The 24,855-nt window shown below is 33.7% G+C and overlaps 3 protein-coding genes across 7 annotated transcripts; 1 reads left to right on the top strand and 2 right to left on the bottom strand.

Annotated features, from left to right (window-relative positions):
• Window positions 1-363: 363 nt before the first annotated feature.
• LOC100246736 (laccase-6) lies at window positions 364-11,053 on the top strand. Of its 2 annotated transcripts, XM_002264374.4 has the most exons (6): window positions 364-8,878; window positions 8,959-9,110; window positions 9,188-9,432; window positions 9,540-9,668; window positions 9,747-10,688; window positions 10,769-11,053. In XM_002264374.4, exons 1-6 carry the CDS (start codon window positions 8,594-8,596, stop codon window positions 10,897-10,899), a joined length of 1,884 nt encoding a protein of 627 aa, XP_002264410.2. In that variant the 5' UTR covers window positions 364-8,593; the 3' UTR covers window positions 10,900-11,053. The 2 variants fall into 2 exon arrangements, with proteins under 2 accessions (XP_002264410.2, XP_019081255.1); XM_019225710.2 differs by having other exon boundaries at window positions 9,747-11,053.
• LOC100246846 (pyridoxine/pyridoxamine 5'-phosphate oxidase 2) lies at window positions 10,944-16,299 on the bottom strand. 4 transcript variants are annotated; one of them, XR_002031995.2, is made up of 9 exons: window positions 16,107-16,299; window positions 15,942-15,991; window positions 15,787-15,844; window positions 15,279-15,311; window positions 15,014-15,109; window positions 13,292-13,459; window positions 13,109-13,206; window positions 12,049-12,158; window positions 10,944-11,268 (listed from the first exon to the last, which is right to left on the bottom strand). XR_002031995.2 is itself a non-coding variant. In XM_059742976.1 (8 exons), the coding sequence occupies exons 1-8, from the start codon at window positions 16,191-16,193 to the stop codon at window positions 12,143-12,145; spliced, it is 606 nt and encodes a 201-aa protein (XP_059598959.1). In that variant the 5' UTR covers window positions 16,194-16,291; the 3' UTR covers window positions 11,833-12,142. The 4 variants fall into 4 exon arrangements, 2 of the variants coding, with proteins under 2 accessions (XP_059598959.1, XP_002265908.1); XR_002031996.1 differs by lacking the exon at window positions 15,014-15,109 and having other exon boundaries at window positions 16,107-16,291; XM_059742976.1 differs by lacking the exon at window positions 10,944-11,268 and having other exon boundaries at window positions 11,833-12,158; window positions 16,107-16,291.
• Window positions 16,300-21,897: 5,598 nt separating this feature from the next.
• On the bottom strand, window positions 21,898-22,845 carry MYBPA1 (protein). The gene is given in 2 exon segments (NM_001281231.1): window positions 21,898-22,625; window positions 22,713-22,845. Coding segments are annotated over 2 exon segments (861 nt in total).
• Between the last annotated feature and the right edge of the window lie 2,010 nt (window positions 22,846-24,855).

The following is a 24,855-nucleotide window of genomic DNA, read 5'->3' as shown; positions in this document are numbered from 1 at the left end:
TATTTTTAATCATTTTTTATTTTTATATAATTATTTTTTAAAACAATCATAAAAAATAATTAAAAATGTTTTTAAAAAATATCATATTTTTTGGTTTCTAATTATCAAACTTGTTTTTTGATTTTTTTGTTTTGGAGAACAAAAAAATGTTTTTGAAAACATTTACCAAAACAGCTAGATTCTCCCATAGTTAAAAAACCAAATGAAAAAAGGGGTTTTCAAACAAATTATTTTTATGTTTATCTTGCTTTGAATGCTTTTTTCATTATTCTTGAGTGTGGGCTATCCTACGATACGAAGGCCCAAGGCCCATGGGCCCTATGGTCCATGGCCAAGCCCAATTTTGGGCCAGAAGCCGGTCGGAACGGAGACAAATTTCAAGGCACAATCTCAGCCATTGTCCTTGTCCCCAACCCCCACCAACCACTCTTCCAAAACCGCCCAAATCCCTCTTTCTCCCTTCCTTCCGATTGGAGTCTCCTCCCAACTTTCCCAATCCCATTTCCAATATTCCAATGGACAACAACTGCAGCTTCATCTCCTGCGAGAGGCTCGACCGAATGGCCAACTGGGTGGGCACCAGTGTGGCCTCAGCCTTCTTCGCTTCCCTGGAACGCTGCTCGTGCATCAACCTCAGCACCAGCGACATGGATGAAGATGAAGAAGAAGCCAAGGATCGCCCCCTCATGCTCACCAAGCCCATCTCCCAATACGGCTCCAATCTCAGCGTCGATGTCGATAAGCTTCCCGTTTGAACTTCTAATTTCACCTACTTTTTTTGCTTTCTCTTCTGACGATTTCGTACATAAATAAAATGAGGATCTTCCTTTTTCTGTTTTGTGGGGTTCTATGTGAAAGATTATATGTGGGTTGTTCATGAAATGGAGAAATCTTGTATGGTCTTAAAGCTGTATGTCTGATTGTATGTATTTGGGTTTTCTAGGAATTTGGGATTGGTTGTTGCGATCTTGTTGAGTTGTGATTATTTGATTATTATGTTATTTGTGTATAATTAATGACTCTTTTTTTGTAATACGGGGATTGAAGAGCCTAATTTGGGCTCTCATGAGGTGAATACTTAGAGGCCTTTATTCAATTGTGGTAATTCTTTTTCCTTTTTCCTTTTTTGTTGGGAGAATCGTTTATAGTGTTTTGGGAAATAAATTGGTAGAAGTTTTAGCCAATTTTGTAGGCTTTTCTGGGTCTAAATTGTTTTGTGTATATTTTTTGTTATATATTGTATCTTGTTATTAAACAATTCACATTGAGAAAGGATTCCGCTTTACTTTTCCCTTGAGGTTCATTTGGACTAATTCGACATTTTATTCCTCACAAAGAGCCTGCAATTTGGTTGTGATGATGGGTTTTGAAATTTTCTTCATTTGCTTTCTTTATGTGAAAATATGCAATTCCTCATTTTTCAGTTGTCCGATTGGAGCCAACAAGGAAAATGTAAAAAATAAATCCTATGTTTTGAATTGCAGGTATTTTTTTATTCCTTGCTCTCTGCATGATATAATGAAATTTTTGGGTTAGGCTCTTCATAGGGATATTATTATTGAAGAATGCAGTTATAGTGTAATGTTGAAAAGTTCATCTTTCCAACTAAGGGTGGCAATTGTGGGTTGTGTCGTGTTAAGACCTAGGTTTTCTATTACATAGGTCAACCCAAACCCGATATAAATAATAATTGTGTCAAAAACATAAACCTAAATACTACCCAATTATTAAATAGGTAACATATTGTGTAACATATTTAACTCATTTATTAATCAAATCCTATTCAATAATGAGATTGAGGTAGGTCTTTATACGTTTATGACTTAATTGACCTATTTATTAAAATGAGTTCTATATGGGTTAAATAGTTTAAAATTATAATTAAGTTAACCAATACGGTTATTAAATGGGTCAATTCATGTCAAATTCATGTTATATAAGTTGGTCAAAAAATTACTTATTTATTAAACAGGTTATGTAGGGCAATAGGAATTTGGCTTAAACCCAATTATATTCAATCTAAACCCTCTAAAAACATGTTGGGTTCGAGTCATGTTGATGAATCATATGAAACTTTGCCACCCCTATTTTCAACCTTCGAATTTTGTTTGTCATGGGCTAAATTTTGAGCATGCTTCATTCGTAAATGTAGTGATGAAGAATTATAAAAGATTATTCAGTTCTGATGCTGGTTAAAAGATTATTCGGTTCTGATGCCAGTCTAGTGATTGAATCTTTGATTGTAATTGGAGTCAATGGCCATCTACATAATCTATGACCACCAATTTGTTGTTACTCGGTAGAAGCTGTCCGTATTAGATGAGTAGACAACCATACAGACCTTTTTTTAATCCCATTGAGCAACTAGACGACACAAAACAATATTTTATATTGTTTATGCTGTTGAAAATGGCTGACAGAGTTTTGACACAATCCTCGTAGGATCTTGGTTTTCTGTTAAATCTATGAAAAGAAATATTGGGTGGTTTTCTTTGGTCCCCTTTTTCCCCATTCTTTTGTCTGGAAGTAAAACAATGAAATTTCTCTTGTTATTGGTTTTCCTAGCTGGTATAATTACCAACATGATGTTGTGAATTCCATATGATCAGGGCAAAACTGAACCAGTCTCACCTTGGATGTAATTCCATGCATAAATTAGAGCCTAATCTGAAAATAGAGGCATATATGTATGTAGGCTTGTTGCTTCAAAAATGAGATTACTGCCTAACAGCTTGACTGGCATAAACTCTTTTCAACAAGTGATTCACAACTGAGAAGGTTTGAGATTTTGTGGCCAATAAAATATAGGATCATATCAGTTATCTTTGTTTCAAACTAATGATTTCCAATTGACATTGGTTGGAACTACGCTGTAACTAAGATGAATTTGTGTCATTGAAAGGGCCTCCCTCCCTCATTTCCTTGGAGACTGTTTGGTAATTTACTCTATATATCTAAGAACCATGTTTTCTGGTAAAACCTGGGCTGCAAGTGGATTATTGTTTCTTCTATAGAGAGACAAAATCATGATTGCTTTGTAGAATTCTCAGGATTGATATTATGTGATATGTTTGTTATTCTAGGTTGAAGGATTCTCTTAATTTGTGGGAGGTTGTAGTTTATATAGTGACTCTTCAATAAGACAGCTGGTTGTCTCTCTGTGGTTTCATACTGTATTTGATAACTTTAGAACTTGACACAAACAGCCCAACCAGCATACCAAAAAGAATCCTTTTCTGTATTACCAAGACAGTAATATTCAAATTAACATATCAAATTTTATCTGACAACCATTCTTGGAAGAAATACAGTGAAACATTTTTAACATGATTCAAGAAAGTTTTCCTTGCTCAGAATGCCCATTACATTGATCAGTGGGCTTATTTATTATTATTTAATTTTGAGAATTCTAGTGCATGCGGTGAAATGGTGTCTCTATTGGATTTTGCTTCTAGTCAAGGATGATTGCACTAGTAATCAGTCAAGTGCTTTTCCAACTTAACTTCTCCAATCTTTTCTATCCTTAGTAGTAAAACAAGAAAGAACAAAATGCAAGAAGAAAAGTAATATGTACAAGGGATAAAATGCAAAACAGATATTATTTATAATATTGAACTATTAACAATGGAAACATAAATGAGCAAGTTTTTAATAGCTCTGTGATCTCTCTTCCCAGACGAACTTAGCACCTGCATTACCTTGCTCTTTATCCCCCATTAATATATAGACATAAAAGAGAGAGAGAGAAAAAAAAAACACATTTGTAAATTTATTATACTATCTATTATGCAAACTCAAAAGCCCATCTCTTTCCAGCATCTCATTTCTCGACCATTATCGTTAATCTGCAGTTTCTTTCCAGCAAAGCAGCATCAGAAGGCAGCGCCTGATTATGTAAAGCCTTGCCCGCTTGTCTGCCAAAACCCTACATCTTGGAACCTCACCATCCCGCCGCTTCTTCAGATAAACATTACAAACGTTCATCCCCATCACTCTCTCAACCCAATCTTCCCTTTTTCCTTTGTTGATAGCTGTAGACAGACTGGTCGCTCTCTTATGGTGGGAATCGTTGAATAGGGTGTGAGGAGGTTACAACGGTTTGTCACAAATTTTTTGTCTTCAAAGACTGAGTTACTGCTAAAAGATAGCATTAGTTTGAACTTCTGGATTATTTGCCTTCATTGGGAGCTCCGCAAACAGGTCATAGAAGGCGGTATAATATGGCTGTTTGCCAACTAGGACAAGTGGTTTTACACTCTGTTCAACTTAATTACACTTTGTTTTTACTCTAAAAATACTGTTTCTCTGCCAACTGACAGGTAATCAGCAATTTAACCACTTGGGTGGTCCAGAATTGTGGTGGGTTGTGATATTTTGAACTGATTTGTTAGTAATCCAAAACCCCATGTGAGAAGTATCAGGTTTTCTGAATTTGTTCTAATAATCTCATTGTATTATGAAAAGTTTGAGATGTATGTGCTTTGATCATCGCTACCCCATAGAAGATTTTTGGGGGCGGCAAGGTTTTACACTTTGGCATGGCTTAATTATTCTGTCTTTATTATATGTTCACGGTTTTTATGCTAATTGATAGGTAGTTGACAATTCTACCATTTCAGTAGAATTTTGGTGGGATTGTGATATTTTGAATTGATATGGCAGTAATCTGAAACTCCATTTGATGGGGAAATGTGGGGTTTTTCTGAATTTGTTCTAATAATTGATGATTTTAGTATGCAAAATTTGAGGAATTCATGCTTTGATCATCACTACAATCTGATTCTTTGCCTTGATTAAAAGTTTTTGCCTTCTCTGAGCTTTTTGGTGGACTGTTGACATAAAACTAAATCGCTTCTGTAATCAGAACTCCTCATCTGAGTTTCCGGAATACAAAATTGGAAAGTTGAATGTTGAATAATCACTGTAGTGAATATTATCATTAACCATTGATTGAGCTCATATGTTTTTCCTTTTTTGATATGCAAAACAGAAAATATATTAGAAGAGGTGACATGCCAAAGTACACAAAATGTATGCAATAGCCATCTAAAGGCTAACCAAGGAAAGGGAAAACAAAAAACAAACGTCCTCTCCTTACTTGAAGTAGCTCAACCGATCTACAAAGTCTATCATGGACATTAAATGGTCCTCTATGTACACTTTAATTTTGATTCACTTATGCTTTCAAATTTTCCAATAATTGCTTGTATTAATTGTCTTATGATTAATTTCTTTCTTAAAGTGGAGAAAAGAAAACATCATCCTCCAAGAATATACATGTACATATTTTTATGATAATGAATGCAATAGGTCTGTTATTATTATTATGACTTGGATGTCAGAGAAGTTGCACTATATCTTATCCCTAATTGATATATATCTTCTTTTGATTTAATATTTTGCAGATTAAATTCCATTAATGGTCTGAGATGATTGTTCACACACTATTTTGATCTTTGTAGGGTTGTTATATTTTGAACTGATTTAGAAGTTATTTGAATCCCCATTTAGCAGGAACTACTGGGTTGTCAGAATTTGTTCTGATAATCTCATTGTATTATGCAAAATTTGAGACATGTATGCTTTGGTCATCACTATGACCTCGTGCTTTGTCTTGATTGAAAATTTTCTCAGTTACAAACCTATTGCATAGAAGTTTTCTGGGATGAGGTTTCATACTTTGGGACAGCTTAATTACACGTCAACCTTATATATACAGTCTATAAGTTAATGGACAGGTAATCAACAATTCTTTCATTTGAGTTGTTCAAAATTTTGGTGGGTTTGTGACATTTTGAACTGATATGGAAGTAATCTGAAACCCCATTTAATGAGGAAGGTGGGGTTTTTTTTTTTTTTTTTTTTAATGTGTTCTAATAAAAACTATAATTGTAGTATGAAAAATTTGAGAAATTCATACTTTGATCCTCACTGTAACTCTATTCTTTGCCTTGATTGAATTTTTTTGCCTTCTCTGAGTTACTAAATTGTTGGGTGGTTGAAGCTTTTTGGTGGACCGTTGAGGTAAAACTGATTCACTTCTGTAATCAGAACGCCTTATCTGGGTTTTGGGAATACAAAATTGAAGGGTTGTTGGTGGACTCTGCGACCAATATTGATGCCATTGTGAATATTACCATCAACTATTGATTAGGTTCATACAATGATTTGCCTCCATTTTCTCAGATAATTATGTCTTTGTCTTGTATCCATCGTCCTCCAAGAAAATGTATGTAATATCTTTAGGACTGTAAATACAATAGGTCTGTTTTTACCATTTTGACTTGGATGTTAGAGCTGTTGTGCTATATCTTATCCTTAATATATTTGTTCTTCTAATTTCCTTTCTAAACCCATCCAGTAAGGTTTTTCCTAAAATATAACTATGCAATAAATTTGACATCCTGTGTAAGTCATTAATTGTTGATATATCGGTGCATTGAATTATGAACCTTATACCATATAATTTTGCTCTTCATTTTCAGCTTGAAATGTTGATTATTCACACTCAGGTATGTAAGTGGTCCTGTATGAAATTCATACAACATTCATATCTGGCACTTGAGGGACCATCTTAAGTGTTGGAAGCTATTGCTAAGGTAGTCCCCTTCATCTATAAAGGATGGGCAATTGAGAGAGAATAGGGCGATAGCCTGGTTCATAAAACATTCATATCTGGCATTTGAGGGACCATCTTAAGTGTCGGAAGCTATTGCTAAGGTACTCCCCCTCATCTATAAAGGATGGGCAATTGAGAGAGAATAGGGTGATAGTCCGGTTTTGATTGAATATCCTTTCTGGTGTTTGTCTTGTATTGAGGTATACCGATGATATGAGTAGAAGTAGGTAACAGAGGGGGCGAAGGGGGGAAGAGGAGTGAGGGGCGGGGGGGTGTTGTTGCTGATTTTAGAAGTACACTGGATGCTGCTTACAAGTTAGTTGTGCTGTAGCACTCATACTTGATGTAAAGAAATACAGAGTCGACACTTTGGAGCCAAATCTTTAGTCTGGATTTGTGTGCTAATTACGGTCAACTTCGATCCCGATTAAGAAAATCATAAATAATAGCAAAAGGCTGATGATTATCTTGCATGCATTTACTCCATTAATTATAAACAAACCCTGGTAATGTCTCTGGAAAAAGAGATTTCAACGTCCATACATAAAAGAAATCATCTGAAAAAGGTCTAAGCCATGGTTAGAATCTTGATTTTTTTAATCCCTTCATTAGTGTCTTCAAGATGAATAAATAAAGCAAATTAGAAGGTGGGTAGGTTTTATGCTTTTATTGGCCAACTGCTCCCTATGAACAATCAATTCTTTGTGAGATTAAGAGAAATTTTTTCTGAGCTCTCTTTAAAAAAAATGCTGTGATCATTGAAGAAGAATAAGATATTGTTGTCATATTGACATATGTTCATAACCTGCAGGCCTGCATTGAGTTATAATATCATGGCAATAGACATAATCATCTTGTTGGGCAGGTTTGGTTGAGTATAACTTCTTTAAACTCATCTTAAAAATGGCATATATTCAGAGCTTGTACACACCTCTTACTATACTGAGTTAATCTGCATAATTATGTTTGAACAGTTCCTGTTCTTGAACTCGTATTTTGATTTTATTGAATGTATTCTTTTTTCAGGGTTTTAGGGTTTTACTGGTCAATGAAACCCACGCTATGCATGTCTTAATCACTTCATTAGGGCAATTATTGAACTGCAGTATGATGTTTTAGCGATATGGGTTCGACACAAATCAATATTAACCACATTTTTATGTTAATTAAAGTGGAGTTGTAGCAGGGCCACACTCTTTGGATTCACATCAACATTCATAGCTTTAGAAAAGAGGGGGAGAGGAGAAAAAAAAAAACAATAAAAAAGAGAAAATCTTCACACAAAACATCTAGTTCTTTACTGGTTCTGCTTTGTAGAAAGCTTTTGGAAGTTTCATATTCTCAGTAGGGAAGGCCCACAGGGGCTGAATTTGGAAGGCGTGCACCTACTTTGCTTATGATTTGAGTTAAAAGAGTGTCCAACAAAAGCACTACAAAGAAACCCATCTTCTTCTACTCAACTTTTGCTCTCTAATCTTTACATATACCCAAAAAAGACATTGTTGTACTGCGACTACAAAGTAATATCTGAAACTTGTCTTTAATTTTCTCTTTTCAGTGTTCATTTAACCTTCCCATCCACCATTCTATATTATAAAGATTTATTAAACCTGTGTTTGGTGATGGGGTGTTAAAGCTTTAATATCATGTTTGGTCAGGGATGTTTATTTTTTGGAAATGGGCTTTTTTAGGGTGAATGAGTTGGCATGAGTGTGAGTCTAAAGGGCAGGTGGGGTTTAAGAATTGGGTTTGTTTTCAGAGCAGGAGTGGCAATATTCTCAGTCAAAAGACATCATTTGATGGGGAAAATGTTGGATGGAAAAGAAAAAGAAGAAGAAAATGAAGAAATGAAAAGAGAAAATTTTCTCTTTTGGAAAGAGAGAAAAGACATGGCTAAAACCCTTCCCCACATTGGTCACACTGAATAATCACTTCCCCAACACATTATTATCACGTATCCATGTTAGAGGAATCATGAAAGCTGACAAACACAATACTCCTCCCCAAACACTTTCCTTTCTTCACCTTCTCCCTTATAAAAATGGAGAAAATGGACTCATCACTCTATTAAAAACCCCCATCTCCACCACCTCTACTCTCCACTCCCAACACTTCTCTCTCTCTCTCTCTCTCTCTCTCTATATGGCCAACTTAGCCACTTTGTTTACAGTATTACTCAGCTTATTGTGCTATTCTCAAACTGGGTTTGGCTTGGTGCAATGGCCTGGAGGAACATCAACTAGGTTCTATGATTTCAAGGTTCATCTCTATCTTTTCTCTGTATTTTTTAGCTGTGTAAATTTGACTCAGTTTGCTAATGAAGTGTTGATGGTGTTCAGGTACAAACCATGAGAGTTACCAAGCTCTGTAACACCAAGGAAATTGTCACAATCAATGGCATGTTTCCAGGTCCAGTAGTTTACGCTCAAGAAGACGATAGGGTGATAGTGAAGGTCACCAATGAGACACCATACAATACCACAATTCACTGGTAATTAAGCCCTGTTTAGCAGAGATTATGAGTTTAATGTGCTTTTGTTTACTTGTGTCACCGGATATTAATTTCAGGCATGGCATCCGGCAGAGGCTGTCTTGTTGGTCAGACGGGCCATCCTATATCACCCAATGCCCCATCCAGGCAGGCCAAACTTTCACGTATGAGTTCACAATAGTGAAGCAGAAGGGCACTCTCCTATGGCATGCTCATGTTTCATGGCTTCGAGGCACTGTCTATGGCGCCATCGTCGTGTACCCAAAAACTGGGGTGCCCTACCCTTTCAAGTACCCTTATGAAGAGCACATCATCCTCCTAGGTGAATCTTCAAACAGAATTAAACTATACTGATATTTACACTAGCTTCATTTCAGTGAATTGAGTTTGAATTGAGCTTTATCTATATACTTGGGGGATTGTGTTTAGGGGAGTATTGGCTTAAGGACCTCGTCCAACTTGAGCGGCAAGTTCTGGCTAGCGGTGGAGGTCCTCCACCTGCCAATGCATTCACCATCAACGGTCACCCGGGCCCCAACTACAACTGTTCCAAAAATGGTAATTAATCCCCCAGCAATCCTCTACCTCTTCCCTCCTGAATCATGGTTGCTAATGCTAGTATCTATATTGTTTCAGACGTCTACAAGATTGATGTAGTTCCTGGGAAGACGTATCTCTTAAGGGTAATAAATGCGGGTTTAAACATGGAGAACTTCTTCGCCATTGCCCATCACAAGCTGACGATTGTTGAGGTTGATGCTGAGTACACAAAGCCTTTCACCACAGACCGGGTGATGCTTGGACCGGGCCAGACTATCAATGTCCTTGTCACCACCGATCAACCTATAGGAAAATACTCCATGGCAATGGGAGCTTACATGTCAGCTAAAGGTGTTAAGTTCCAAAACATATCAGCAATCGCCTACTTCCAGTATTTAGGTGCTGTGCCTAATAGTATAGCATTACCAGCTCAACTACCGAGCTTTAACGATAACCTCGCTGTTAAGACTGTCATGGATGGGTTGAGAAGCCTGAACCCTGTGAATGTATCGAAAGAGATCGACACCAACCTGTTTTATACTATTGGATTGAACGTCCAAAAATGCAGGTCAAAGACGCCGAAAAATAACTGCCAAGCTACCAACAATGGGGTTTTGGCTGCGTCGATGAACAATATCAGTTTCATTAGACCTAATATTTCGCTCCTGGAAGCTTATTACAAGAAGATCAATGGCTACTACACTGAGGATTTCCCTGATGTGCCTCTCAAGTTCTATGACTTTGTCAATGGGGCTCCCAACAACATCCCTAATGACACTCAGGCTTTGAATGGGACTAGGACCAAGGTTCTTGAATATGGAACCAGGGTGCAAGTCATCTTACAGGACACGGGAACCGTCAGCACTGAGAACCACCCGATTCATCTTCATGGGTTCAGCTTCTACGTTGTAGGGTATGGAACCGGAAACTATGACCCCCAGACGGCTAATTTCAACTTGGTTGACCCTCCTTACATGAACACCATTGGAGTTCCAGTGGGTGGATGGGCTGCCATTCGGTTCGTCGCTGACAACCCAGGTACATTTCTTGGTTTTTTTTACCTGAAAAATAATGGGTTGACTGCACTTAATTTACCACTTAATCGGTTTCCATTGCAGGCGTTTGGTTCATGCACTGTCACTTGGAAATACATTTGTCATGGGGATTGTCTATGGTATTCATAGTGAAGAATGGGCATGGAGAGCTTGAGACACTTCCTCATCCACCAGCGGACCTCCCACTGTGCTAGGACAGTTGGGTTCACTGTAGAAAGAAAAATGGATGGCCCTGATCTTCCCCATCAAGGATTCTTTGACGCAAGTGTGTGATACATGTGGTCCAAACATGAAAACAAAAATGTAGTAAAGATTGGATGAATAAAACTGCAAAATTCTCTTGCTTCATTTGTTTGGTCTCTTGCATCGTGGTGATGAGCCTCGCCCAGATTAAAAGGTTGAAACAAAACCCAATTAATAATGTAACAAGATGTGAGCATCTGCACAACCCAGCCCAGTTGGGCTCTCAACTCGACATGATCAGGACTTAGGCCTCGGCTCAGGATGTTAGGGCCCTTCAAGTATTGCCCAGCTCAGTCCAACCAGTATCTTGGTTTAACATACTGTAATTCATCATCAAATAAAGCTAAATATTCACATATGATGCCATTTAATTCCATCAAATAGGGTTCTGCATTATAGAGAATGGGATTGCTTCTTCAAAGTTGAAACCCTAAAATGATCTTATTTTTAAACAGCGATTAACAAAAATGTGATGTGCTCAACTTGAATGGACTCTTAAGAACATGAATATGTTAAAGAGTTCAAACACCATCTGCAAAAGGAATCCATTCAAGTTTCACCAACAGTAGACAGTAAGACTTGTGGAACAACAAATCTGCTAAATGAAGACTACACATAGGCATGGCTATTGATGATTATGAGTGAATAAAACTAAACTCTTTGATATATGATATATCTTTGTAACAATTAAATAGTATAATTTTTCTATTTAATAAAATTAAAAATATTAATAAATTTAGTTTTATTCTTATCACGGTAAGATAAAACCATGAAATATTCTAAGTTTTTTTTAAAAAAAAGGAAAAAATAGTTATATATTTTAGCTTTTAATAATATCTAAATTATATATTTATAATCTCATGTTAACTATGCTCAATGACTGATTGGGTTTTGAAAACATTGACCAGAAGTTCAACTACCATCCATTGAAATGCGGTTAGGAACTACATAAACTGGGGACTCACATGGTTACCACAGTATAAAATGGACAAGGGAAAGGACAGATTAAAAAAAGAAAAAACATGAAAATGAAGGTGACCAGACCAGCACTAGGAGTGGCAGGAAAATAAAAAAAGGTAGTGATGAGTTGACAGGCATACCATGAGCTTCCATTGGAGGCAAGCAGTTGAATTCAATCTTGCTTCTTGCTTCTGACATCAAACATCATTCCCTCTGATGATTCCTGGCCAGGGATTAAAAGTTCAAGCATCTGCACAGTCAAAACAATGAAAAAGCAGACAGTTCCAATGAAATATCAGATGGTATGTGTAGATGAGAACCGAAAAAACAAATGAAACAGACATTATAATAGGGTACTGAGCAACCCAACAAATTAAAAATGTCAATCTACTCCTAATAGAATAGATAGTACAAGAGTGTAGTACAATGAACTCATTTGAGTACAATAAATGTTAATACATCATAGTCTTTACTGTAAAAAGAAAAATTTTTGAGATGGGAAAAGATAAAGATTGGTTCGGATAAGCATGCACAGCTAACAGCCCAGCATACCTGAGTAGCAGAGAACATTCAACAACCCGAAAATCCTTTATTTGCAAGGCTGGTACAACCAACTCTGGAAAGAACATTAGTTTGGAAGATGGGATTCATCAAGAGGCATGATATATATGTTAATACTTTCATTCCCATTCCCAAAGATAGGAGGAGAGCCATTTTATGCCTTCCATGGAAAAGCCTCTTGCTCAAATGAGCATTCCAGAGTCACAGAAAAAGGAAAATGTTCTGGGGAAAAGTTTTCCCTATGGGTTTTCTTCCAATTCTCCAGTTTTTTTTTTTTTTTTCACTGTGGAATTGGATGCTCATTGAGGCAAGATGCTTTCCATTGGAGGCCTACATATATCTACTGCATTATTTTCAAGGGCTTTGTATCAAACAGAGGTAAGTAAAATGATTACTATTTAGTATGAAATTCACCTACTAGAAAACATCGATTGTAATGCCTTATAGTATGTCCAAATGGCATATTTGCACATTCAAGAATATAATTTTCCTCTATTCTACTTGAAAAAATTCTTCAGCACAATCAAAGAGGACATGAATTAGTAATTTTCACATTAGCCATTCAATAATAATTCAATAAATGTACTGAAATGACAATGTATTTCCACAGTAAATCTTAATATACAAAACAAAGATTACGGGTTGATTTTCTCTGAATTCCAACACTTCACTCCATCCACATTTTTGCTGGATGTAAATGTTAGCCTCTCATTATTCTTCAAATTCAGGTAATCAACCTGAAAATGACAATGAATCTCAGAAAATTTAAGGAGAGAAACAAATACATCAGGGAATGAATAAGGACCAGAGAAACTATAGAACCTGATCTGGATCTAAAATCAGCAGACAAAATGCAGCAACTGGGCCAGTGGAAGGATCCGGAGAACACTCCTGGGCTGGTTGTTCACTTAGACAGGGAAGACCTGGATTAGGACCCAAGTACTGCAATCTAGATTTCAGAGAACTAGCAAACCAGGCATTCTCTCTTTCCTGCATTGAGAATTAAACAATTGAGGAAAACATCCAGGGTATCTAAAAGTAAGTGAATGTTTGTTAATAGCACAACTACTATTTCAGCAGGTTAAAGGCATATCATTCTGTATAAGTAATGCTCCAATTTTAAGAAAAAAAACACATCCCAAATCGAAACATAAATTAATAGTGTTTCACTAAGAGCCTAATGGTCTATTTCGTAACCGTTTTTGAAAACAATTTTTTGTTCTCAAAACACAAAAAACAAGTTTGGCAACCAAAAAATAGAAAACTATTTTTTATTCTTAAAATAAAAAACAAAGTGTTTTTAGATAGCATCTTTTAACTGTTTTCAATTATTTTCTAAGGGCTAATTTAAAAAATAATTATACAAATATGAAAAATGATTAAAAATAAAGCACTACCTATAAAAGTTATTTTTAAAATATATCAAAAAACATAAATAAAAAAAAACAATTTAAAAATGTTTCAGGTTTCCAAATAAACATTTGTTCCACAAAACATTAAAGAACAATTTTCAAAAATTATTCTAAAAAATTGTTTTTTAGAATTGTTTTAGACAACAGTTACCAAACATACCCTAATTTTGTTTTCAACAATTTCAAGAAGGGCACTGTGATTAAGACGTAAATCCTACTGATTGGCCACTCTAACTAATCATATTCTCAACATTAGTCATTAATTCAGCACCAGTAAGTACCAGCAAGGATTACGGGGAAAAATAGGAATATGTAAAAAACCAACAAAGTGAACAAACCCGATGTAGTTAAACAGACTCTTTTCTATCCAAATGTGGCTAAACAGGTTTGACAATTTCAAAGATTCAGATTGATTATCCAAGGTGGCCAGAGAATGATGATAATAAACCACAAAACACATTTATGCAAATGAATAGTTTTGTATGAAGGTGAAGGTGGAATTCTATTAAGTATCATGAATTGTGTAATCAACAGCAATGCACTATTACAGAACCAATATCTCTTAGATACAAACCGCCTCTATTCACACAACAGGACTCTAATAATCCAGCCATGCAAGCATTTAGAAAATAAACCTCCTTCAACATCCTAGACCCACAATCTTTATTAGTCATACCTCTTGCTTTAAAACAAATTTCCTCTTGAATTCAGCATTTTCCAACCTCTCCCAACTGTCCCGATCCAAAGGCATTATGCACATTAGCTTGAAGTACCTGGCACTGTGATTAGGTCTTCTCTGCCCACTTTGGCCAGAAGCCTATCCTTCCACATTTGGGCTCCTGAGTTTCTCAGTCAAACGGGATAGCATAAACCTGGCTATTATCTTTTCCAACTTATGAGCTGTATTTGCAAGTCATGCTTTGCACTCAGGCCCAGCCATTCAAGCCAAGTATGAGTTCCTATAACCTTTCATATTGGCAAAAATTGCATACTACTACATGTTCAGGTTTTTTTTGGGTCAGATTTGCTTGTTTCAAACTCAACACAGCAAAGACTTCAATCCCTATATTTTGAGATATGAAATAATTTTAGATACATGAGAAGCTTGAAGCTGACAGTGGTCCAAGCTTACCTGAAGCTTCATGGGATCAGGATCCGATCCATCAATAACATCAACCCTTCCATTGATCCGGAATTGCTCCCAAGAGTCAGTAAAATACCAACATATCTAAAACATTAGACTTGAGTTTTAAGCAAACCTATGGAACAAAATAACAAAACTACAAAAGAAGCTTCAGTTTAACTGAATATGATTCATCATTCGAAATATTAACAAGATAAAATAAATTTGCTTGACAAAGATTTGGACCTATACCTCAGGCTCGGAGATTAATTACCTCGGAAAATGGGCAATGCTTAAGCTCTTCAATCTACATAATTTAAACCCAAAAAGAAAATCAACACCAACAAGTGAAAACACAAATAAATCGATAAATCATTAAATGACTGTCCACAATTTCTTTCAATCTAACCAAATGCAGCCCCCTTGAAATCTTTAAATGGAAAATTTTACTCATAAGATCTCCGAACAGCATAATTTTAAGCCAAAATCCACTTCCAATTCCCGATTTCAACCCAACACAAACCCAAAGTTACAGATATTTTAAACACACAGAATCCTTCCCATGTTAGCAAACTACTCAAAATAAAAAACTGGGAATGTAAAATGTTCAATGCTCAGGGTTTCGATATTTATAATTCAAGCTAAAAATCAATCCCAATAAGTTCAATTCCAATCAAATACTAAACCCAGATCATTAACAAATTACACCAAATAAATAAGTATATAAAAAATAAAAATAAAAATAAAAGATAGAAAGAAAAATAAAACAAAATAAAATAAACCTTGCGAGTGCGGCCATCAGTGTTGATCTGTATCTTATCAGAATCCCCTTGAAACCCTCTGAAATCCCAACAACGACCCACCACATTATTCTAAAAAAATAAAAATAAAATAAAATAAAAATTCACTTATTAATTTATTTACTATAGAGAGGGACCTGAAAACGACTGTGCGATTGGAAGGTCGCCCACTGGATCCAACAGTGGCCTCAAATTAGGGAAAAATAGAAACAAAAAAACGTTAACCAGAGGAGATTCAGATTGTTTATACAAGTTGAATTTATGGGGGAAAAGGGGGGAAATGAAGAGAAAGAAAGACACACAAGCTGGAAAAAAGAAGAGTGCTTGAGGCTGGAGTTGGAGTCCAAAGCTCTGAGAAGAAGCTGTTTCCATGAAACCACTGTGCCCATTTTCCAACTGTGCTCTGCCTTTCCAATTCTTCACTTTCTTTGCCGATATCTTTCTTGACTCCTGTTTGGCTCCCGAGAAAACTGTGGAAAAAGGAAGGGAAACCGAAATTTGGAATGCGCTTGGTTTTGTAAATAAACACCAGTTTGGGCCCGATGCCAGCCACAAAAGTTCAGCCCAGCCCAATATTATGGGGTCCAATTAGATGTCCAATGTGGCCCAAAATACATGCAAGAACAATAAGGCACAGTGGCCCACCTGCCCCTCAAAATGCACATGTGTAAAATAAAAGCGACTAATTTTTTAATCCATAAACCAGTTTTTCCTTTTCATTTTTATTTTTGTAGACTATTGAAAAGTTGAAATCAAAGTTATATGGGCAATCATATTGAATCAATGCCTTAACATTTTTCAAATAAATTACATTTTTTTGGCTCCAATACTCCGTTTCATGGTGATTTTATAAAGCGTTTTTAATCTAAAAATATATATATATTTTTAAAAAATTAAATGTTTAACAAAATTTAGAAAATAATTTTAATAATTTTAAAAATCACTTATAGTATTAGAAAATCACTCGAAGTGTTTATTGGATAAACACTTTATAAGTGATTGCTTTAAAAACACTTTTAGAAAAAATATTTTTATTAAAAACACTTTGAATATAAACACTATTAAAAGTGCATTTGATAATGATTTTAAGAAATATTTTTAGTATTTTTAATACTTGAAAAATAAAAAATTTAAGTGTTTTATAGAATCACTATAAACACACTCTAAATGCACTCTCAATATTAATGTAGACAAGTTTTAAATTGAATTTGGTTGTAATTTTAGAAAACATTTCTAATCATTTTAAGAGCTCATTTGATAATGATTTTAGAAAACGTTTTTAATATTTTTAATATTTGAAAATTTTTATTATTTAAATACTAAAAATTCTAGAAACACTTTTTAAAATTACTTTTAAAAGTGTATTTAGTAATAATTTTAGAAAACATTTCTAATTTTTTTATTACTTGAATGATAAATTTTTTTAAGTGTTAAAAATATTATAAGTGTTTTTTAAAATCATTATCAATCGAGTTATAACATATGAATGATACAAATTTTTAAGCGTTAAAAAAGTTAGAAATATTTTTTAAAATCACTATCAAATAAAAATATATCAAAATAATTATAATAAAATTGATTTAGATTTCACAAGGGTCATTGTATCGAATTAGAATTACTCCCTTAAATTTTTTCAAATAAACTACTTTTTTCTATTTGTACTGCACTTCACGGGATGAAAGTGAATAGGAATATTCGCACAAACTTAAATGGCCCTTTGAAAAGTCTCATAAAAACAAGACAAGTCATTGAAATAAATGTGCTTGGAAAACGAGACTTATATCAAATCATATGTAATAAAATATTTAGTGCTTTTTTTAGGTGATTTTAGAAATATTAGAAGTATTTTTAGTGTTTTTAATTAAAGTATTTTTTTAAGGATGAAATTTTTGGAAAATCAATTTTTAAAATAAATGACGAATTTCATCATCAAGAGAAAACATATATGAAAAATAGAAGCTCACACAAATATTTCTATAACAAGTATTATAAATAAAATTTTAATTTTTTAAATTTTATCAAAAAACTTATAATAAAATATATTTTAATCACAATTTTATAGAAACTGTATTTGACTTCTAGCATATGACATCTATGGAATGACCCACACACCCAATTCGATTGGAACAAATGTTATATTAATAGAGAAGGAGCATGGCTGATTTCATTTCAATGATTTTACCTGGGGCCCATCAATGGGTCCAAAATTAATTATTGGTTACAGTACTTGAGCAAATTCAAATAAGAGACCCACATGTTTAATACATCTCGATATTGATTAGGAATTTCCTGGTGATATCTACCAATTTTGGAACTGAGGTTGAACACGAGCCCATCTAACCACTTCCCTCAACCAACTTTCCCATGAAACAAACAACCAAGAGTCCTTTTCAGAGTGTTTGTTTTTGCTTTTTGCCTTTTTTTTCTTTTTTCTTTTTCCAATTCTAGAAAATTGATACGCTGGAATCTTGAAGGGCCTTGAAAATGATATATTCTTTTTCACCAAGTATTGGAAATTTCCATTTTTCTATCATCATGTGAAAAAATTGCTTTAGAATGGAATTAATTTTCGGTTGAAATAAGTAGTATGAACTTAAAGACCTATATGAGAATGAGAATGAGAATTTTAGATGTGTTGGGTCACCTAAAAAACTTAGGTGGTGTTTGTTTTTTTACTTAATTCTAAATAGAATCTTAATATTAATAGTATTAAATATTAGGTTGTTTGTTTTTATAGTATTTTATTTCTATTAAGTATTAAAAAGTAAAAAAAACCATTGTGTTATTTTTCTATTTAGAAAAAGCCACATATTTTGGCTTTTTCTATTTAGTAAAAAGTTTATAATAAGTCATGAAAAAGTAAAAAAACAAACAACCTAAATTCTAAAACTAAATGGTTTTCAGCAAAAAGCCAAAAAAACAAACACCACCTTAGTTCTTTTGGGGAAAATATAGATAAGAATTTTAAGACCCTGTTTGGCATGGAAGAAAAATAGAATATACTTTTGTGTGTATTAAACTATTAATGATTCAATAATATTAGAGCAAAAATGTGCTATTACAGTTTTATTTGGCCATTAAAGTCATGACGGCTTAGGGGGATTGATTATTACAACTTTATTAGGTCATGGCAATCAGAACTTAGAATCATGCTAATTATTTCTTGTCACTTCAAGGTTTCCTTGAGTTTAATTAAGATGATTGTAAAATAAAAAAATTAAATTAAATCTATTCGGATATCTAGCGGGTGTTCGGTAAACCAACTCAATAACTTATAGTGATTTAATAACTTATTTTTAAGTCATTAAGTAAATTAAGTATACTTTATAAAATAATTTAATGATATGACTTAAAATCAAAAACAATTTTTAATAACAAGTAAAAGTAATTAACTTATTTTTAATTTTATATATTTATTTTATATTTTTACTCTTATTTACCTTAATTACCTTTATGATTTCATTTGTTATTTTACGACATTCATTGTTATTCAACCTCTTTTATCCTAATTATAATTTATGAAGATAAATATGTCAATTTGATGATTTAGAATAAGTTTTAAATTAATTTTATCATACAACCTTAATACTTAAAGTAAGAATTAAATAATAAATTTATGTTAATAATTTTAATATAATTTAACTTAAAATCAACTTAAACAATTAAGTAATAAGTATTAAGTTTTACCACACATTCTTTACTATGTTTGTTCAAGTTTTAAAATGTCAAATCATCACAAAGTTATCCATTATGATTGAAGATTATTTTTAAGATCAAAATGATGTAAGATTAAAGTGCACGGAGTAAGGTTGTATAAAAATTCTTTAAAGGCACCTAACATTCAAACACTCTTTCAAATAAGCTTTTCAAAGTGAATTAAATCTTCAATTGGTTGATGAAGGAAACCAAAGTAATTAAATTCAATGGTTTTGTTTTTAAAAAGGTTTTCTAAAATTAATAAGAATATATTTGTCATTTTCCCCAATAAATTTTGAGCCACATAAACCAAAATTTTAAAAAATAGAATTGTGTAAGGGTACTAGTTGATCACCAAGTTGGCCACTTTAATATGCCTTCAATGGGAAACGTCAATTCGCTTTAATAAGGTTGAAAAAGCCTCAACCAATTGAGGTCAACCTCAATCAATTAAGGGTCACTTTGTATAAATCAATTACATTAGCAAATGATTGAGGGGTTGTTCTCTAATTTGAGAGATCACTTCGAGGGATAATGTAAAGGTTCATTGAAGCCTTAAACTCGAGTATAAACCATGAAGGATTTTGGTCGAAGAAAGGCTTGAGATTAGTAAAGGAACCTCAAGCTTGGGTACTTAAAGCAAGAAAAAGTGGATGTAAGCGATTGTTGAACTAGTATAAACATCATATTTGCATTTCTCTATCCCCATTTGAAGTGTAAAGAAAATGATCAACGCTCAATTCACTCCCCCACTCCCCCCACCTCCCCCTTTGAAGTGTATAAATACCTAAACTTGATTATCTTGACTTCAGAGTAAGGTGGTGTTTGTTTTTTTACTTAATTCTAAATAGAACCTTAATACTTAATAGTATTAAATATTAGGTTGTTTGTTTTTATAGTATTTTATTTCTATTAAGTATTAAAAAGTAAAAAAAATCATTGTATTATTTTTTCTATTTAGTAAAAAGTTTATAATAAGTCATGAAAAAGTAAAAAAAAACAAACAATCTAAATTCTAAAACTAAATGGTTTTCAGCAAAAAGCCAAAAAAACAAACACCACCTAAGTCTATGTTTATGTTCAATTAATTATATAATAGTAAAATAAGTTATTACATGTTTTATTCAACTTTAAAACTTTGATAATTGAAGGTGATTATTATAACCTTTTTTGACCCTAAAGTCATGTGTGAAAGGTAATTATTTCTCAAAATCATGATCATTGAAGGTGATTATTTCTCGAACGCACACATGTATTGGTCAATGTTGTCGGGGAAAAGGGGGGCATGATCTCAGTAATAATTATAATCATTAAAAAAAAAAACAAAAAGAAAAAAGAAAATAGTTGTCAAAAAAAACGTGGTGTTATTTACAAGCTCATCATGATCATAGATAATACCCTCAATTTATAATCAAAATTTACAATTTCTTGATAAATTACATAGATCAACTGAATGACACAAGTCAACTTGTCGGAAAATAAAACGATGCATTTTTTTTTTCTCATTTTAAAGCAAAATAATACAAATATGCATGTGTTGATTTCAAATTTAAACTTAGTTAGAAATATAAATTGCATAAACAAAATACTTCTACAAAGGACTTATCCAAGCACACAAGAAAATATAAGGTCTCATAACTTGAACCGATCGAGCACAACTATTAATTTCAACCCATGTGATGGTACAATTATTTTTCAAAATAAAAGAAGAATTGACTAACACCATGAAACGAAGAAATAGAAACAACATCCAACAATAGATCGGCACCGCAACAACATATTTATGGAAATAGTAGGTGAAATTAATGATCAAAGTGCAAGAAACAAACAATCCCACACTCAAACCATTTTCTCACATCATTCAACCATGGAAACAAAGAAGAATATGACCTTCACAAGTAACCCTCAATCTTCGATCGACCTATGAAGTATTTAGCCACCCAAAATGAAACTATTTGTGACTATCATGCATATTTATATGCCCTGTCGACCATTATGGCTCTATTAGATTTGTACAAGTGTAGAGATATTAGCATTGAATTAAGGTAACATGAGTATGATATTTGTGAGATTTAACTTAATTAATCAAATTTATCAATTGGTCGAATAATCGGGACGCTTCGGTTGGCTCATTTGTTTGTTAATACCCACCTTACAAACCATATTATTAACACAAATGTACATCGCACACCGCACGTATCGCTATTATAAGATTAAAAACTAAACTAATAAGATATATAAGCTAAGTAATTAATTAATAGATCAATGAAGTTCATAACCAAGCTAGGGTTTGAAGAAGGTGAGCACGTGCATGGAAGCTAAGATTCAAAGCAAGCAAGCAAGCAAGCATAACCAGTTGATCTTTTGGTCTCTCTGCAACTCCTTTTGAAATTTGAATTAAATGAGTAGTGATTCGGCGAAGGAGTCAAGCTGAACTTGAGTGTCTTCTCGCTCAAGCAGTTGCAGATACTCTTCATACAGTTTGTCCAGAGAGTTGTCAGTTGGTGGCATGTGGGATTGTGATTCTGGATCGGAGCTGGCGACCAGGTCTTGACCTTGATCATCTCCGATGAAGAAGTCAACCCCGTCAACCCCAATAACCTTGTCGTCCCGGATGTCTCTGAAACTAGGCCATGGAAGCGATTCTCCATTTCCTCCTGAACTCGAGCCCGAGCCCCCGCTGACTGTATTAGATTCAAAGCTGTTGTTCCTCGACATGGAGATTAAGGAGGTGACTCTAACCGGTTTGGGGAGATGGACTTTGTGATTGGAATTTTCTTCGTCCTTGCTGATCTTGACCCTCTTGCTGCCTCCGCCATTGTTGGTTCTTGTTCTTGTGTTCTTCCTCCTCTTGGGCTCAGGAGGCTCTGTCATTTTCTTGTGGGTATTGGGGTCTGTTCCTTGACTTCTTAGCTTCTTACTCAGATGGGTGTTCCAGTAGTTCTTGATCTCATTATCGGTTCGACCTGGAAGCCTACCTGCGATGAGAGACCACCGATTTCCCAAAAGTGAATGCAGTCTGATAATTAGGTCGTCTTCGTCCGGCGTGATGTTTCCTCTTTTGATATCCGGCCTTAGATAATTCATCCATCTCAGCCTGCAACTCTTCCCACATCTCAAAAGACCTTCACCCAAGAACACAAAGAGAATTATTAGGCCAAAACTGGTTTCGAAAATTTCCCTAAAATGTATCGATTTGAAGAGATAATTACCAGCTTTCTTGGGGAGAGATCTCCAGTGGCCTTCACCATGAGCCTGAATATACTTGGTCAGCAATGTGTCTTCTCTGGCAGTCCATGAACCTCTATGCAAACCAACCTTAGAACAACAAGGTGCTCTGCCCATATCTCTCTCTTTCCTTTCTTTCCCTTATCACTCTACAAGTACAACTTTTGTTTATTTTCTTTCCCGCGTTTGGGACACGAGAAAGTGAGAGAGAATCAAGGGACAGAAAGGAAAACTAAAGCTATGAAGCTGATGCTCTGCTGAGCACAAGAACTCCCACCCTCATCTCCCCCTTTTAAACTATGAGAAGATCTTGGAGGGTTTTTCTAGACTTTTTCTTTCACATTATTGAAGCTTTTTTTCACACTAGAAACCATTGATAATAAATATTGAATTCCCTTCTTCTTTTTTTATTCTTTTCTCTCTCCTTTTGGGCATAAAGTTTGGTTTGTGCATGATATCTCAACAACTCCTCTTCATCTACCCTTCTTCTCTTCCTGCCCATCCATACACAGTGTTGGCTCCGTGTGACAGTTCAATAACGACCATGGATTATGTGGAAAAAGCTCATTAGTCAACGTCGATACGAGTGTCCTTTCCCAAAGAAAAAAGCAAACTGTTTCTTCTTCTCCTTCATTTGAGGCTGGAGATATTTACCAACCCATCATTGTGGCTCTAACCCCCCCCCCCCTTTGTTTCTATTGTCGTTTCCGACAATTATTTAGGTTACGTTTGAGAGTAAAACTATGATCATCCGATACCATATTGATCAACCATCACCCTCCATGATACGTTTCTGTTGTTTTCATTATCATTTTGACGATGATTTCCTTTTCGTTTAAAAGTTTCCTTCATTGAATTTTTGCAAATGTACAAATTACACTTGTACGTTTCAAAAATATTTGTTTAAAGTGTTTTTAATGCAAATTTATAAATTACACTTGTACATTTCAAGAATATTTGTTTGAAGTGTTTTTAATAAAAGTGTTTTTAAAATAATCACTTGAAAAGACATTAGGACTATGTTTGGTTTTGAAAATTTTGAGAACAAATACGAAAAAAAGAAAATAAAGAATGAAATGTAAAACAAAAGAAAACAAAAGTTAAATTTGAATTTAATAAATTATTTTTATATGTTTATTCAAAATCATTTTACTTATTTTTTTTATTATATAAAGATTGAATAATTTTAAAAAAAAATATTTTCTACAATGAAACTAAATATAAGAAAACCATTTTTTTTTATGCTTTTCACAAACCAAATATAGCTTATAAATAAGTTTTCTACGTTACAAACGACTTTTTAGATTTTTAAAAATATTTCTTAAATTTTGTCAAACAACTAATTTTATTTTCTTTTTCAAAAACAAATTTTTAACTAAAAATAATTTTTTAAATCATTGCTAAATAGGCTCGAAGATTAAGATATGTATTAATGGTTTATTTTCTTTTATCATTTTGGTGATGATTTAGCGTTGTGAAGGAAAATTGAACATTTGTCAATAAACCCAAATAGGTAATGATTAACGTTAGGTATATGTCATATTAATATCTTATGACTTAAAAACCTTGGAATATTATCGTAATACATAAAATATATTATAAAAAAAAAAAGTGGATTGAACTACAATTCCAACCAACCACATATATTAAGCACATTAATTTTAGTTGGTTTATGCAGATTTAAAAGGACAAAAAGGATACATAATTGAAGAATAATTAGAGTTGAGAAGTAGTAGAAATAAAGAAAAGTCTCGACACCAAAATTGACAAGGAGTGTCAAGATCTTATCAGATTGAAACTTAGCATATGATGGAAGAATATAATCAATAATTATTGGAAACTAAAAGAAGAAAAAAAGAAATAATTGCGTACAAGGAAATCTCATAAGATTATAGTATCGTTGAAGAATCCCATAAAGGTGTCCCAAAGATAATTATGACCATTTTATAATTCATGAAAACAAAAAGTCTGATAAAAAGAAAAACCCACGATTTAGGAATTATACTTTTAAAGCATAATTTATAAATTTTTTTAATTTTATAATGGGATTCACGTGCATAAAATTTATGCAAAATGATACTACAGGAGCACGTTCTATTTATTTATTTACCCATGGGTTTATGGAAT

This window comes from Vitis vinifera, chromosome 15, assembly GCF_030704535.1.
Source record: "Vitis vinifera cultivar Pinot Noir 40024 chromosome 15, ASM3070453v1".
Lineage (NCBI taxonomy): Eukaryota > Viridiplantae > Streptophyta > Magnoliopsida > Vitales > Vitaceae > Vitis > Vitis vinifera.
Note: the sequence above shows the minus strand (reverse complement) of the source record. Positions and strands in the feature narration are given on the sequence as shown.

Coding starts and splice junctions, on each gene's coding strand:
- LOC100246736 (XM_019225710.2), top strand. CDS start 8,594: ATGAAAGCTGACAAACACAATACTCCTCCCCAAACACTTTCCTTTCTT. Junction 8,879..8,958: donor CTAGGTTCTATGATTTCAAG/GTTCATCTCTAT, acceptor GATGGTGTTCAG/GTACAAACCATGAGAGTTAC. Junction 9,669..9,746: donor CTACAACTGTTCCAAAAATG/GTAATTAATCCC, acceptor ATATTGTTTCAG/ACGTCTACAAGATTGATGTA.
- LOC100246846 (XM_059742976.1), bottom strand. CDS start 16,193: ATGGGCACAGTGGTTTCATGGAAACAGCTTCTTCTCAGAGCTTTGGAC. Junction 13,460..15,013: donor CTGATCCCATGAAGCTTCAG/GTAAGCTTGGAC, acceptor TTCTCAATGCAG/GAAAGAGAGAATGCCTGGTT. Junction 13,207..13,291: donor TGATTTTAGATCCAGATCAG/GTTCTATAGTTT, acceptor TGTCATTTTCAG/GTTGATTACCTGAATTTGAA.